The 17,117-nt window shown below is 37.2% G+C and overlaps 1 protein-coding gene across 1 annotated transcript; it reads left to right on the forward strand.

The window, feature by feature from the left end:
* Positions 1–2,777: 2,777 nt before the first annotated feature.
* On the forward strand, positions 2,778–14,438 carry LOC148420871 (neuronal acetylcholine receptor subunit alpha-7-like). The gene is made up of 6 exons (XM_088419144.1): positions 2,778–2,923; positions 6,314–6,453; positions 9,040–9,084; positions 11,297–11,406; positions 13,918–13,997; positions 14,206–14,438. The coding sequence occupies exons 1-6, from the start codon at positions 2,854–2,856 to the stop codon at positions 14,436–14,438; spliced, it is 678 nt and encodes a 225-aa protein (XP_088275270.1). The 5' UTR covers positions 2,778–2,853.
* Positions 14,439–17,117: the final 2,679 nt, after the last annotated feature.

Genomic DNA, 17,117 nt, shown 5'->3' on the forward strand with positions numbered 1-17,117 from the left:
TATATGTATATATATATATATATATATATATATATATATATATATATATATATATATATATATATATATATATATATATATATATATATATATATATATATATCAATAGATGATGATTGTTGATGATGGTGATTATAAAAGGATGAGTCCTAATCATCACGCTATATTTTAAACATGAAAGGCAAAACCAAACTCAATCTTAGATACATAGGTTGTACTCACTTTCATGTTTCTAATTTCTGGTTATATAAATTTGCTCTTGAAGGCCACACTAGAAAAAGTCACAAGAATTTTTCTCCAATTTCTCAAGGAGTAGTGCATGGATCTTTTAAGAATGCAGGTGGTGGGTAACACCAAATTTGGACCATTTGCTTATATGAGCCAAATTCAGATTGTGAGTAAGGTCTACATGTCGCTAAGTGCCTTTTAGTCTGTTGCAGGTGTCATTGTCCAAGCTTTGACACTTAATCAAACATTTGTAGACCTTTTACGCATGCTGGGTGATTATTGGAACAAATGTGTTCAAATAACTCATTTATTGTTGAGTAAATCTCCCACTCGGTTTATCTGCTTTCTCCAGGACTCAAGGTGAAAAGAGATTTGCCACATTCTGTTTTTTTTTTACTTCCTCATCATAATTGTCTTTGCATGCATCATCATCATTTCATATATTGCTTGAAATTTATTGACTGTGGAAAAACATACACTACTTGAAGTTCTCTTCCTCTTGATTGAAGCGTTAGGGATGGCTGGATTCAAATATTGTCATACCCAAATAGCATTGCAGCTTCAGTGGTTGGCCAATACACAACCTATAGTGATTTGAATTCTTTTGGTCAATCTAAAAGTTATTGATTTTGTCTGGATACATTTTTTTATACTGATATCTAAAAACACCATGTTCACTGTAGAAAAACTGCTCACATGACAACTTATCAAAGTGATGTCTTCCTCTGTATGCGTTGACATTGACAGAGTCCAAAAGTACCAATGAGGTCGACCTTGATTGGTCAATATGCCCCTGTATTTCAACAAAGCCGTCTTAGGTTAAGGTACACATCTGTGACACTGAGATAAATTGTGCAAAAGCCACATATACAGTATGAACAGAGAATAAGCATGTGACTCTTGTGGCCAATTCTTTGACGACAGATAGCAATTTCTACTGCTACAAAATTGTGATTTTTCCCACACGGGGAAGTTACTTTTCTTTTTCATTTTTTTTTCTTCCATAACTACAAGTCATTTTTTCATTTTGTCATTTATACAGGTGCAAGTATCCTTTTTATAGCTGCAAATATATAATTTTACAATACAAGTATTTTTCTTTGCAACAAATTTAAAAATAATTTTGACGGCTATAAGTCAAATTTATTATGTTTCATTTGCAAAAGTACAATTCACTATTTAATAAGTACAAGAACCCAATGTACCTTTATGTTTCAGATGGTGTAAAAATAAACATGTGTAGTTGTGGCTTTTTTACTAAACTCCGGGTCAAATATGGCTCATGTATCACGTGGTTTGGTTAGATTGAATTAAAGCTAATATCAGAAACCACTTCTGAAAATTGTCTAGTCCCAGGGTGCACAAACTTTTTTTTCTCTGAGATCTACTCTTCCACCAGCCAGGGTGATAACCTAAAAGGGATGGGCTAGAAATGTAAAGAACTACATGAGGACAATGCACTGTCTGCCAATCTTGTCCATTATAGTAAAGCAGCCAAACAGTGTGAGGGAGGCTAGTCAAACTAAACAGTACCGTAGCAAGTAATGTATGACACGCTTGGAGCGCTTTTATTTTGAAGTTCTTCCTGGAAGTATGGTCATGACAACAGTCAACGTCTTCTCATCCCAGAGGATGTATGTATGTATTTGATCACCCGCCTACACAACTCATGAATTGTCCAAATATGAAGCAAAGTAACCTACACTCAAATTAGTGTTTGTTGCGCTAAAATGAACAGAAACTTTGAGATTTATCCTTACCACTGCAAAACTTGAAGTTATGATTCATAGGTGATTGCTTTGACTTCCAACTGCAAGGAAGAGCAGGAAATTAGGGTACAGATGGACTGTCTAGGTTCCTGCACAATGTACAATCATACAAAGGAGGACACGATATAGCAATAACGTACAACTGATACAATTGCATACTATCCAAATTAGTGTTGATGATACAACAATTCACATACAGTAGTTACACAAAGATGTGATTATACAATTGACAAAACAGAATTGCATAATAACATTTCAATAGATGTAGCATAGCTTTTTTTAGGTGCACAACTTGCATGATGATTTGAAGATTGAACAGGTAAGATTTGAGCATTTCATTTCTGATCTGGGATATGCACCAAAGGGGAATAAGAAAAATTATAAACAGGCTTCGACTCCACGCTATGGCATTTTAGATTCGCCTGTAAATTGAAATTACTGTGTCAGAATTTCAGTGGTCATCCTTCGTGTTCCATTTTTGTTTGATGGTGTGCCCCAAGGTATTGGTATTAAAAAATGGTGACTTGGCTCATAAAAGATTGGGATATATGGCTTTTGGCACTTTCTTTGACAAACTTTGGAGAATTTGGCCAAAGCAAGCAGGTGGCTGTTAAAGCCCGCATACACGGTGAAGGCAAAGCGGTGCCTAGTGTCCGCTCGTTATGTTCGTTTTCAACAAGAGAGATGAGAGAGGGAGAGGGAGAGAGAGAGAGAACGAGAGACGGAGTGAGCGAGAGAGAGAGAGAGAGAGAGAGAGAGAGAGAGAGAGTGAGAGGGAGAAAGAGCGAGGTCTGATGGAGCTCTCCAAGTTTGACACCTTCTGTGGGCTAAAAAGGAGACCTACAACACTGCTGTGATGGAGTCACCCATGACCAGTAAATCAATACTAGCGGGATTTTACCTTTGGGCGACTTTAAGCTTTCAAGGTAAGAAGCTTAATGACTACTACATAAGCCAATTTATCCAAATTACCATACACTTATTATTTTTGTTTATGTTATTCTGTTTGTTTGTGACCATCAGTGACGCAGACACATTTCCTGACGTGACTGTCTGTGTAATATTCTAGCATGTTTAGGAATTCAATCACATCACAGCTGAACATATTGCAGAGTGCCTGGAGTGCAAGTGTGGGTCAGTGTGTTTGTGTGAGCCTTGTGCTTTAGACCGACAACATCTGGCTCAGAAAAAAAGGAGGGCACACCAGCAATAATGCACGAAGCCCATTGGGAGTGTTCATCCCCTCAGAGTAATCTGCAGTCCAAATTGAATGCATGATTAGTGGACCAGAATGACCATCAGATGAAGTTAAAGCTCTTTAACACGTTAGAATCCATGGTATGCATTGGTTGCAATATCTGGATACTACTGTACTAGTTGTATGTGATCAATCAATTTTTCAATAAAGTAACACATGACAAGTATATACAGTGGACCCCCGGGTTACAGCGTTCCTGGCGTACGTTTTTTTTCATGATGCGATGTGGAATACTGAGTTTTTTCATAGTTGTTCTATATACCGATTCCTTGAGCAGATACACACGTTTGCTTGACCAGTGGGAAAAACCAGCAGATAAGCCGCACTGGACTATAAGTCGTAGGGCTCAAATCATGATGAAAAAGTTGAGGCTTATAGTCGGAAAAAAACAATAATTTTTTTAACTGGCCATGTGGGCAGAGCCAAGTGTGATTTTAAGTAATTGCTGCGGGCCACTAATCAATGGAAGGTGCGTCACAAATGATCCTTGGGGCCATAGTTTGGACACCACACGTATACTGTGCTATTGAATGATGAGAATTTCAGGGTGTTCATGCACACGTTCACTGGAATAACCTACAGCTTTCCTGTGATCCTAACAATGGTAGGTGCACAGAAAAACCTTTGGCTGGTTATCTTAAAGAGATTTAACTTTTGTGCCATTGGTTTTAAACTAAATGCAGCATCGTAAGAAGAAATATCTGTAACACATATAAGTAGTTGTGAAAACACATTATATTCTATGAATGAAGGTATTTTAATAAGTAACCTGGATGTACCCCGTTGATGTCCCTACTGTAAATGCCAGGAGATGAAGTTTTCATTATGTTTCTATATCATAGGGGTGTTACTGGCACTTACAGCTTACCTCGTTGGGCCAACATGACACTCAAACATAAGAAATGTTTCATTGTACATAGAACAAACTCAATTATAGTTTGTTGACAAATTGTTCAAGTTAATGCAATAAATATAACCAAAAAATGTTTATTTTTACACATGACATTTCGAAATGCTGGTCCAAATTTTAGTAAGGATCAAGGGGAAGTTTGCATGAAATGCTTTCGTGATAGTGGGCTGGAATGACATAATGTGATAAAAGATACAATATATGATTTACCTATGCATCACTGAAAATTCTAACAATTATTAGAGAAGAACTGTAGTGAAAATTTGTGATTGCAATGGCAATGATTCTGTGTTTTTGCCAAGGTCCATGATATCATTTGCCTAGATTGTCCTCTAATGTGTGTAGTTTTGATCACTTCAACTTAAACTGCCTCTTACAGGCTTTTCTTAAGAGGTCCCGCTCAGTGGCAAGTCAGCGTTGCTGCAAGGAACAAGCTGTTAGGGGTCTGCCTTCATCTGGCACTCTCAAGCCACAATATGGTGCAGACAGACAGGGGAAACCTGCTTTACATCCACCGGCTTATATGCAGAAAACTGTTTACCATATATCCGTAACTTCCACTAGGCAGTTAGAAAATACTGCAACAAATTTACTATAATTGCCCGCACCAAATGTGTCCAGACATGACTCAGCGGCTGGCCAGTGCATAAGTCAGCCGTACTACAGTCTGAAACGTTGGGCTTGAGTTACTAAAGATTTGTGTGGAGAAAAACAGGTGAAAACGTCATTATTTATCGTGGAATAGGCACAATCAACCAAGCTGGCCAAACAACTTTGCATTTCATTTGACATTTTCTTGAAGGTGCACGTAGGCATGCTAGGGCAAGCTACGGCCCGGGGCTCCATATCCGGCTTTGAGCTTTTCAGTCAGGCCGGCCAAACATGGGAGAAATGATCAGTCAGGAAAAGAGTGATAATATTATTATCCTGATGCATAGTGGCGCTGTCATCTATCATCTGCATGAGTCACTTCAGTGTTCTGTATTAATTGACACTGATTTTTTAAAAAAGTTTTAATGGTCTGCACCTCAAAAATTTTAAGTCCTATGACTTCAATGACTCCCTTGTCAAAATGACAGTTTCTATGATGTCCAAAATAATAAGAACAAAAAAATGATAGATAGGGTGTATATTTTGGGATTTAGTTTGTCTTTTTTTCTAATGTGATGCCTTATTAGATTTTATGATCATTCAGATGTTAACAATGCACATTTCCCCACAGAAATGACTTTGAGGCCCCTTACGGCCCCCCTTTGTCTACGCCTCTGAGTCCAATGAAAATTTTATGAGGCCTATTCTATATCCCTTCTGTGGTGTGGGGTATAAAATAAAATTAAAACGTTATGTATAAAACTAAATGGAGGCAGTAGTTGAAGTAAGAACCATAACAAAACATACAGTGTTCTATATATTAAACGCATGGATAAAGTAGCTTGTAGGATCTAATTTAATGTCATTAAAGACACCTTTAATAATTGAGGCATGCTGCCTGGGGACACATCAAACCTCCCAACAAACCAACGAAAGTCTTTAGGAATCAGCTGCAGGCCATCTGTTTGTGTTTCAGGCTGCTCAAGGACATTTTTTTATCGCTGCTGTGTTCCTCAGTTAAAAAGAAAACTGAGTTTTTGCATTAGAAGTATAAAAACATCCTAATCATCTCATCACCTTTAACAGAAACACTTGGTGAATGTTTTTTTTAACAACTACATTATATAGACAATACATTTGTTTTTTTTAATTGCTTAATTTCTTTTTTTTGTTTTGTTTAAATAGCCCTTGCATCTTTCTATTTCTTTGAATAGGACAATGTTTGAGTATTGAATGTGTTGTGTGCGTTCTCATATAATTTTATGTCTTACATTTCCTGACTAATGAGGGATTCAATATGTCTATGATTATGGAATGGAGTCAACTTGGCAACAAATTCAAACAGGGCAGTGTTCCTGGGACGTGGATAATGGAGCCTATTAAAGAGGCGCACATAGAAGTAGTCTTGGAACAACAACTTGAACAACATGATTTTTGTATACGTATTATTTATGCTCAAGACAAAAACAAATCTTACTTATACAAGTCTTCTATATATTATCCCATATATCCATGTTTCAAATGTCAATACATTAAACGCGTTTTTTGCTGGTGTAGGCTGCCATGGTGGACTGTACCAGAGGAAGTTGTACCGGGACTTAATGGTCAACTATAATCGACTGGAACGACCAGTCCAAAATGACTCTGCACCTATCCTGGTGGAACTTGGTCTTACTTTGCTGCAGATCATTGATGTGGTGAGTATCTATGCCTTTAGAAGAGCATTTTTCTTTCAAATCAAGTCAAGTATTTGACTTAAGTGGCTTCCATGGCAGGTTCGGTGAACATCTTTTAAGTATTAGTATGTTTTTGTTGTTTATGCATGTATTTGCTTGACTGATAACACTTATGCATTTTTTTTCATGAAAAACTGTTACTCCACATGTTTCCAAACCTAAAACAACGTGCATATTTTTTTTTGATTCTTTTTCGCTTCTCGTTAATAAACTTTTCATTGATCCTTTTCTACCGTGATCACAATTATTTTAAATGTCTCCATCAAAAGATTCCTAATTGCATTCTTGCTGAGAGTAAAGGTGAAATCGATAGCACTCCCTTGGTTGAATTTGATAGTGTGAGGTAATACTATGAGGCAGTGTGACTTTTCTTTTTCCTGCTTGTTGCCGAATGTATGTGTGTATCAAGTTATAAAATACACCAATTGATTACATATGAAACTTGAGAGCAGTCCGATGAAACACATACAAATCTAGACTAAATCAAAACAAAAATCTATCTATCTATCCATCCATCCATCCATCCATCCATCCATCCATCCATCCATCCATCTATCTATATGTTAGCTGGTAAATGCAAAACAAACAAAATGTGAAACACTTTTACTTTGCATGAAACGAAATTACATTCCCGAACACAAATAAAAAAAAGGAGAAACAAAATAACTATTCAGAAAACAAATTAACACAAGCTAAAACAAATTTAGATTGCAGAAAACAAATTAACAAAGCTGAAAATCTATTTTTTAGAATCCAAATGACCAAAAACTGAAATAAATCCTACCTGGTATATACCGTACAGTGATATCAAACAATTCCTGTTGCTCTTGCACCATAGTGAAGATCATTTTCTCGCTCTTCTTTCCAGACAGTTGTAAATCGAAACGCGGAAGGTGGCAATTTGCAAACTGAGCGTCCTTTGCTTACTGATCATCCGTGCCCGTCACTTCCCATTCTTGGCTGGTGCGCGGATTCACAACCTAACAGCCAATCAAATGTGATCAAATGTCATGACAATCCCTCCCCAGTCCCTCCATAGAACATACTGAAACCAACGGCTTGGGTGTAAGAAGAGTTTTTTCTTAACTAATCAAATGGTGCATGAGGACGCTCGGACTCTTCCTGGCCTCCGACATCAGATGGTGTATGTAGGCCCTGTCAAATTAGACTTGCCCTGGTTTGAAAATGAAGATGCGCGAGTGTTAATATCAGTGCTTCTCAATTATATTTTACCAAGCCCCCGCCGAGGAAAGACAAAACCTTTCATGCCCCCCCACTTGAAGCACTGATTATAAATAATATTATTATCTATAAAAATTGTATAAATAAACCTAAACCTGTATCCTTTTCAACATTAACAAGAGAAAAAAAACAATATAAATAAACTCTCAATAACTGTTAATTATTTTGCAAATCATTTATACAGGTTACAGCCTAGTCTAAAACAGAAAAAAGAACCAAACGAATCAAAGCGCCTGAAAAACAAACTAATAAAAAAAAAAACTTATTTTAGTACAATTACACTTCACATGACAAAAACAAAGCCTCCCCCCAGCATCACATTGCCCCAGGGGGCTTGCTCCACTATTTAAGAAGCACTGGTTTATATATTTATTATATTTATGTATTATTATATTTATTATATGCTACAATCAGAGCCAACATAGTCAATGTCAGAATTAACACGTTCTCAGTGTAACGTAAACAGTAATAAAACAATGTGACTTAATGCTAGCTCGAAAGTTAAATAATTATGAGTGTGTGTGTGCTTGTGTACACGCAATGTGTATTAGTAAATGTTTGTGTGTGCCTTATATACGCGTATGTGTGTGAACAGCATGGCCTATGCTTCTTCCATCTGGTTCTGGTTAGCGCTCTAACAAGGGAAGTAGGACAGATTGATGGCAGCCGCTGGCTTCATCACCAGTTATGGCCAGATTTGGAAGAATAATCATGTGAGCGGTCAACCTGCCTCAATTAGCTCACAACTTACCATAATTCACCAAATAATATGACACACCCTTAATTTTAGGGTCAAATTCTGGTATATTCTATGTTACAGAGTATAGGACGCATGAACAGTTTCGCAACAATGTAAAACATGGAGCAACCTCAGCTAACACGAGCTGCTGTGAGCTGCAACTCAGGCGCTGGCTGCCAACAGCCAACTGACGTCCACACTCTAGTTTGTCGTTTACCGTAATTATTGTAAGTTAAGAATATGGCCAACACAGAAAATGCAAATCTGTACGTCAAAACTCGGTGTATATGGCTGGAATTTTGCTTGAATGCCATCCATACTTTTGGCGTTGATTTTCGAGGGAAAAAAAATTGCATTGAAATTTTACACAGGACCTAAAATTTTAACTATAGTTTGGATGTTATTTTATATCAGTGTATTCGCTGACTATACCAATAATAACTATTTACGTCAGCCTACTACTTTAATCTCCACAATGTCTTTATAGATGGATAGATAAATTAAACACTGTTTCTTTTGGATTCATCTCTCACATGTATCACATCCAACACTCCTCTCTCTTTCAGGATGAGAAGAACCAGGTTTTGATCACAAATGCATGGCTTCAGCTGGTATGTCTCCTCTTTGAGAACTATGTAATCTCTGCACATTAACTGTCATTTGGATAGTTCTGCTGTTCAATATGAGGTCTTTCAGAAAAACATTCAGAGGTTATTTGGGGAAAAGAGTAACATTTGATTCAAATCACTTTATCATCAGTGTTAGAAAAAGGAAAAAGGCTGTCTGCCAGGTTTTTTTTGGTAGCTGGTAAGTGCAAAAAAACCCACTTTTCTCAGAAAACAAATTAATACAAGATGAAACATATTTAGACTTCAGACAAAAAAATAACAAAAGCTGAAAATCTATGTTTTAGAACACAAATCTATCTAAACTGTGTACCAAATTATCAAATTTTAGTCACTCACCAGGGTCTCCTCAAATTACCAAGTTAATAATAATGTTTTAGCCACAAGATCAGATCCAGTGTGTTACAAATAAGTTCTCGGGAGGAGTCTTGTTGTACGTTTCCAATTTAATTTGACGAGTGGAAAATGCACTGACAGAACTGAAAATGTAGTAGTACTAATTCTGTTTTCAGAATTGTTGTGAAACGGTTCTGCGTATGAATGCATGCACAACATGCCCCACAATGCAGCATCCATATCATGTTCTGTATTTCCTTTGGGTTGTTCTTTAATCAAGAACCCCAAAACCTTGAAAACTGCAACAAGTTTTGTCTTCATTAGTAATGCAAAGATGTGCTTCACTGCAATTTGATTAGCGTGCATTTTTTGACTAAAGGCTTGTTGAGGGATGTCTTAGTAGTTACTCAATTGTTAATGTGACATAAGACTAGTCAGGCAGGTTTAACATCCTTGTTATCCCCGCCCCCATCAGACGAGCACATTAAAAATGTCACAGTCTACATCCAGTTTGTCTTAGTCAGCTGCTGACTGGCTCACATGTTATGAATGATTCAGTTTTTCGGGGAGCTTCCTGGACACGCTATCCACGCTGGAGATATGGCTAGAAGGGGGCACCGCATATGTAGCACTTCTCCAGGAGACCTAAGATCTACAAGCTCTAGCTCACAAATTGAATGTCAACAAAATAAAACATCTGTACTATTAATGATTTTAGAATTACAAATTCATTCTGCAATGAATATTTCACATGCAAAAAAAATAATGCTCAAGAAATTAACAGTCAGACCTCCATCATCTTACACCAAGGGTGGGCAACCTTTTGGCTCAAGGACCACTTTGACTTTTCAAATTTGGCAGCCGGGCTGGGTCGGCAACAAGATAAAATATATATTAAAAAAAAAATGCATTTGTTAACAGTACATATCAAACATAAACAGAGCAAACGCATTGAAGTCTTAACATATTTTTTTAATGAGAACTGTGTTGTTGATGACCCATTTTAGTGCATCAAAGATCTGAGGAGTTAATCACTCATCTGGGATCGCAGGGTGCTTTGGTGGTGTTCATCACACTAAGAGTCTGTTCACACACAATTCTGTACGTTGAACCAAACAACACCAGCATCCTCTGCTCCATCTTCTGGAAATTTGACTGCACTTAACCAGTTTCAGGGAGTTGAACTTGCCCTTTAACACCATGTCACATTGGAAATCAATCAGTTCAAACTGCAACTCCTGCAGCATCATTTCTCTGTCTTGTGAGAGGGACACAACACCAGCTGAAGTGCCCTGTTAGATTTTCCAAAAATCACACATCTAAAGGCAGAATCTGATCTGACCAGTAGAAGGAGGGCGATTATTGAAAATGGCTCATTTGCTCTCTCGATATCTTTCATCCTTACCATGCGGAGCTCCAAAACCATGTCACTAGTGTGCCTCGGTGCCTTACAAGTAAAAATGAAATGAATGCAATCATTCACATCAAACCTTAATTCTGTACCATTTTAGGTGAGCCGAATCCAAAAGACCAAAGGGCCATATTTTGCCTAAACCATAAGCCAAAGCCAAAGCTTACAGCCTTGTTTGCCAGGTAGGCAAACTTATGTCAAAAAACACCGAATCCTCAGCACAGCGCCAAGCATGCGTGCATCAATATTTATGCTGTGCACTGATGTAATGTGTTCCCCTGACTGCAACAAGCAATCACACCAACTGGGAAGCATACATATAATGGTTACTGAATGCCTTCAACCACTGGAGTCATTTCTTTCAAAAAACAGGATCGGTCTGTTCCTGACTACAGTTCTTGTACTTGGAAACTCCCTTGTCTTACCATTCTGTTTGACTGTTTTTTCCAGCAGTGGACAGACGTATACCTGACATGGGATACAGAGCGCTATCCTGGTGTTCAGAACCTGCGATTCCCTTCCGATTTGATATGGGTTCCAGATATTCTGCTCTATAACAGGTTGGGATTTTCGACGATGATTCAAATTGAAAGCACTAAAAAGCACTCTCAGATTTAAAATTTTTGGCACCAAACATAAACAAACAACAATCATAATCATACAGAATAGAGCAACAATTATTGAGCTATTACATACAGATGTGTTTTGTCTGCTTTGTTTTGTTAGGTGATTTCTTCTGCAATAGCATATACCACTGACTGGGAAATAACTAAATATGCAAAGTACCAATAAAGGATAAAACCTGCAAAGAAGTAACTAGATGAGTAATGCAGTTGATCATGTCTTTTTTATGATTATTTATTGATTTAACAATTTAGCTTTGCTCTTAGACAATTGAAGATATTTTGCTGCTATACAGACTGTGAAATAAAAAAATATACACTGTTGAGATTATAAACAAAACAAACAATTATTAACAATGTTGTATTATTATTGTTTAAAAAAAAAGCCTTGCTTCAGGTCCCTGAGATTAACCAGTGAAAAAATAAACCAGTAAATAAACGTGATAATTTGTTAACTTATATGAGCTCTATTTTTGTTGACTGGCACAGGTGCAGCTCATGTAACTGGCACATGTTCATGGCGTTTACTGTGTTTGGAAATGTATCAGTTCATGCTGAGTGGACTGAAAAAGTTTTATATTACGCTCACCTGACAATTTGGTCAGGTGAACTAAAATGTGGATCAGCTACAATCAGGTCTAAGTAGTGGCGCAGGTGGTTTGATGTGATTTTGGTGGATTTGATCCAAGTGCAGCACACAGATTTTGCACTTTGCTAATGTGTGTGGTTGATGTCATTTATTCATGAAGATGACAAAAGTTTTGCAGTAAACTTAACTGAGCATGAAAATAAAATAGGGCCATATGACCTTGATGACATTTTCCTACTTTTCATCTTGACTGTTCTAATAAATGACTTTATGATAAGAGATAATCTCTTGCACAGCACGTTCGATTCATCAAAAACAAAAACCACTCAATCCTTTGCACCTCAACCTCATCTGCACTCATCTTTTTGTTTGTTTTTTAAACCTTTCCCTTCACTTCTAGAGCGAAATTGGATTACAAATGTTTTCAATGATTGATATTCAAAATCTAATTCGGAGCTTTTTTTCACAAATGAAATATCGACACGCTCTTACAGGGTTTAGAAAAAAAATATTGGCTTTACAGATAGACAATGGCATGTACCAAAATGTGACACATGAGGACACATTTAGCTGAAAACTGTTAAAGAAATTGCGGGTTCAAATATTAGTCACCGTTGTCACAGGTTGCAATAACACTCAAATGTTTTGAAAGATCAAATTTGTCTTTTACTGGTCACCTGTCAATTTAGTTATAGAGCAAACATACAACTTTCAGAACATGTTCATTTTATATAGCTATTCCATTGGTATTTCCTAGTGCGGAACCACAAAAGTGATATGCAAATATTTGAAGGTGATCTGAGGCTCAACTTGATTTTAAAACAAACAAATCATTCATGTTATTGTCACTGACTGCATCGTTTGCCATCATTTGTCAAGGGAGGGTGTTTAATTTAAATGCATCATTTGTATTCAGCCCACTTAGACTGTTGAACTGTCAGACGCAAGCATTCAAAGCATAACTGTTATGAAAGCGAGAGGACAACATGCAAGATGAAGAATGAATGTAGATTGATGAGGCTCTTACCTTCAGCACAATTTCCGTGCTGTGATCAAGACAAAAGAACAGCTTTATACTTTCTAAATGGGATGATACTATTCATTGGCTATTTTCAGAAGAACAAACAAGAAGGCACAAGAATTGCACTTTGAAAATAGGATGAGCCATCTTAAACGCAGAAACCACGGAGATTATTGTTTCATTCTTCCTCAGGAATATTTGTTATGTCATAATGCATGTATTACGACTTTTGAAGACTTTTGCATTATGGGAGTCCAGGCAAGCCAATCATCGAAGTAATTGAAAGGGTTGCAAATGTCATAACTTGGCCGCTACCGCCACCTGGTGGTTTTGGGATGTCAACACAAAAATTTCTATTGCGCCCTGTTTGTGAATTGCCTTTGAAAGGATTGATGCAAGAATCGTGGGAAATGCATAATAAAACATCGGGTTTTCAATGTGACAAAAGTTGACAATATTTCCAACTTTGAATGGCAGTAAATGAGTCCGACATGGGCTAAATTTGACATTTATAGGGGGTACCTCTCGACCGCATTTTTGCAAGCATTTAGAAGGGACGACAGCATGGCATATTGAAAATATGTAATGTTTTGACAACCTGTGCAATATTTTAGCTTCCTAGTTTTTATTTTTTTATGCATTTCCTTGAAATGCGTCAAAAAGCCAGAGTTAGGTCAAAATTCCCCCCGGGGTTAAGCAACACTTGTAAAAAAGGTGACTTGCAAAGATGTTACATATGTCTCTGTTGAGTGAAAAAAAAAATTTTTCTTCTTCGCTTTCATTCTAACCTGATTCTGTAATTATTTTCTTGCTGGTTTTCTATCTAACTCCTTTGCAGTGCTGATGAGAGGTTTGATGCAACTTTTCATACAAATGTCCTGGTCAATGCAACAGGTTCCTGCCAGTATATCCCTCCAGGTAAGACGCTGACGCACTCACTCCCCAAATGACCTAACTCATGTAAACGTATCAGTAGGGTTATACAGTGTACAATGACAACTTACATGCCATTGTGCTTTCCTGTTCTTGTTATCGTATAGAGGAAGAAGCGCGCTATTCCTCACTGCAGCTTTTCTTCTCTGACTATGTCAAAGTAGATCAATCATCAAACACATTTTCTACCCAGGCATCCTAAAGAGCACCTGCTACATCGATGTGCGCTGGTTCCCATTTGACGTTCAGAAGTGTGACTTAAAATTTGGCTCCTGGACTCACAACGGCTGGCTGCTAGACCTCCAGATGATGGATGTGGACATTTCTAACTACATACCCAATGGAGAATGGGATCTTGTTGGTAAAAAGATGATACGAAATAATAATAATAATAATAATACAGTATATTCTAGTCAAGTGAAGTGATATGGATAATTATGCTTTTAACCAATGTTGTAATGTTCCATTCAAATGAATTTTAAAGTTCTCATGCCTTTGTCTTTTTGAACACATAATTTCAATAATTTTTGTAGTACTGTATATTATATGTAATTTAAATTGTAAACAAAAGGACGTGTAAAGGAAGTGTATTCAGCTAGTTGTGGAAATGAATGGGCATCCATGGATGCATGTGGTGACAGCTGGTCCAGTCATGGTGCGATTAATTCAGGCTCTGTCAGGCATCGAGCTTGCCAAGATCACACAGTGCAATGCCATCGCACTCTCTCATACGCGTGCACACGCATGCATGCACCACACACACAAACACTAAACTATGACTTTCACTATCTGAAGGTGATATTGAGTTCTGTTTTTGAGTCGACGTATTAGGCAGATTGGTGGGGTAAAGATGATTATGCTGACAACGGGGCGTCCATTATCATGATCAGAACGTTTTACTTATTGGATTCGGGCCTTGGGGGCAAAATGGTTTGTGGATTATTCATGGACTACAAAAGGCGTAAAACATGAAGCCGGTGAAGTTAAAATCAGCACGGCCTGCCACACGGCTTGATGAGGCAGCTGTACCAGACCGCAGTGTGCGTTTAGGATCCATCCATTTTCTAAAGCCGCTTATCTTCACCGGTCGCTGGTGTGCTGGTGCCTATCCCAGCCAGCAGTAGGCGGGGTACACCTCAAACTAGTTACCAGCCAATCCTGCACATTTGGGATGACAAAGATAATAGTCGGTATTGGCAGTTTTTATTCAGCAGCATGCCTTCAAAGACAGCATGATAGGAAGGAATTTGTTCTTCTTCTTTTAAGGTAAACTGCAGAGGGATAGAATGAAACACTGCCAACTATTGGTCAAACTATTGAAAACTACATTTACAAGTGTCGGGAAGGCCTTCCCAATCTTTAGTTCTATTGCCTGCTGTAAAGATTAAGAAGCACCGCAGACACATTTCTTTTGGGCTTATTTCACCCTGCACACTTCCTTTTCTGACTTCTTCCTCCAGTAGACACAACAAAACACACACTGAAACTACCCTGATATCTCAAAAGCCTCTTTCTCTTTGCCACTTATGTTTTAAATAATTGACTCGTAAGCTCCACATGACACGTTGTCATATTTTTTGCTCGCTTCTTTTGTGTGTGTTACTACAACATTGACACTAGGCATAATTTTGCACATTATTACTTTTGCAATGATTATGGCATTTTCACTTTGCATAAATCTGCACAATTCAGATGCTGATCAGAGTATCATGCTGCTGTCAAGGAGTAATATGAAGGAATGACCTGTTTTATTGTTAGATTCTTCCTTCAGTCTGCTTTACTAATCAGTAAGGCGCGACTAGAAAAAAAAAACTACCGCCTTTGAATCAGTTCACCCGTCTGTCTCTCTGTCCGCCTGTCCATCCATCCATCTATTGCTTATCTGGGGGTTTGGTTTAGTCATGGGGGCATAAACCTTAGCCCAGAAGCTCAGACATTCCCATGTATATACAGTCTATTATTATTATTATTATTATTATTATTATTATTATTATTAATATTACAGTGGTGAGTGACATGAAATACAGTGTTCCCTTGTTTTGTTTTTTCCCCCAAAGATATATATGTCGACCGTCATATATTGATAACACCGTAGACGCAGTATTTATGAAACTTGACGTCCCTGCTTTGCAACAGCGCTTACCAGATGTTCTGCAAGAAGAATCCCGTGCTCAGACTAACATGGAATCTGAACCAGTCTAACAGCTTGTTAATATTCAGTCTTGATCAAGTGCAAATAAAGGCACTTTACCAGTTTAGTTCTCATCAACAGAATCATAGCATGTATGAGGACTTTTTGGCCCAAATTAATAAAGAGCGGCAACAGATTGTCATCACAATTCTTACAGGTGGTACATGCATGGTGACTGTGGGTGACACAAACATGGAGGGTGGATGAAAGCGGAGTGTGAACAAATGCATTAGGTGTGCATCCCGGATTATGCATGTATTGTAAAAAAAAAAAAAAAAAGAGATCCTTTCTCCATAGCTAAGAGTCCCTCGGGGTAGCGGCCATTGCGCGTTGACCAAACTGCCGTCCATAGCCAACAAAACAAGACGACCGAGAAGCAGATAAATATATATATATATATATATATATATATATATATATATTTAAATGTGAAGAAATTTTTTTTCAAACATTGAATTTAAAGTGGCGGAGGTCATTTAGAACACACAAAATCATCTCAATCCCTGCAGATCCCGAGAAGCAGATAAATATATATATATATATATATATATATATATATATATATATATATATATATATATATATATATATATATATATATATATATATATTTAAATGTGAAGGAATTTTTTTTCAAACATTGAATTTAAAGTGGCGGAGGTCATTTAGAACACACAAAATCATCTCAATCCCTGCAGATCCCGAGAAGCAGATAAATATATATATATATATATATATATATATATATATATATATATATATATATATATATATATATATATATATATATATATATATATATATATATATATATATATATATATATATATATATTTATCTGCTTCTCGGTTGTCTTGTTTTGTTGGCTATGGACGGCAGTTTGGTCAACGCGCAATGGCCGCTACCCCGAGGGA

Source organism: Hippichthys cyanospilos, chromosome 7 (assembly GCF_059441005.1).
Source record: "Hippichthys cyanospilos isolate Australia breed blue-spotted pipefish chromosome 7, RoL_Hcya_1.0, whole genome shotgun sequence".
Classification (NCBI taxonomy): Eukaryota; Metazoa; Chordata; class Actinopteri; order Syngnathiformes; family Syngnathidae; genus Hippichthys; species Hippichthys cyanospilos.

Excerpts from the sequence above, each read along its gene's own strand:
- LOC148420871 (XM_088419144.1), top strand. The coding sequence starts at position 2,854 with ATGGAGTCACCCATGACCAGTAAATCAATACTAGCGGGATTTTACCTT. Across the intron at positions 6,454-9,039 it reads TGCTGCAGATCATTGATGTG|GATGAGAAGAACCAGGTTTT; the intron begins GTGAGTATCTAT and ends TCTCTCTTTCAG. Across the intron at positions 9,085-11,296 it reads CAAATGCATGGCTTCAGCTG|CAGTGGACAGACGTATACCT; the intron begins GTATGTCTCCTC and ends TGTTTTTTCCAG.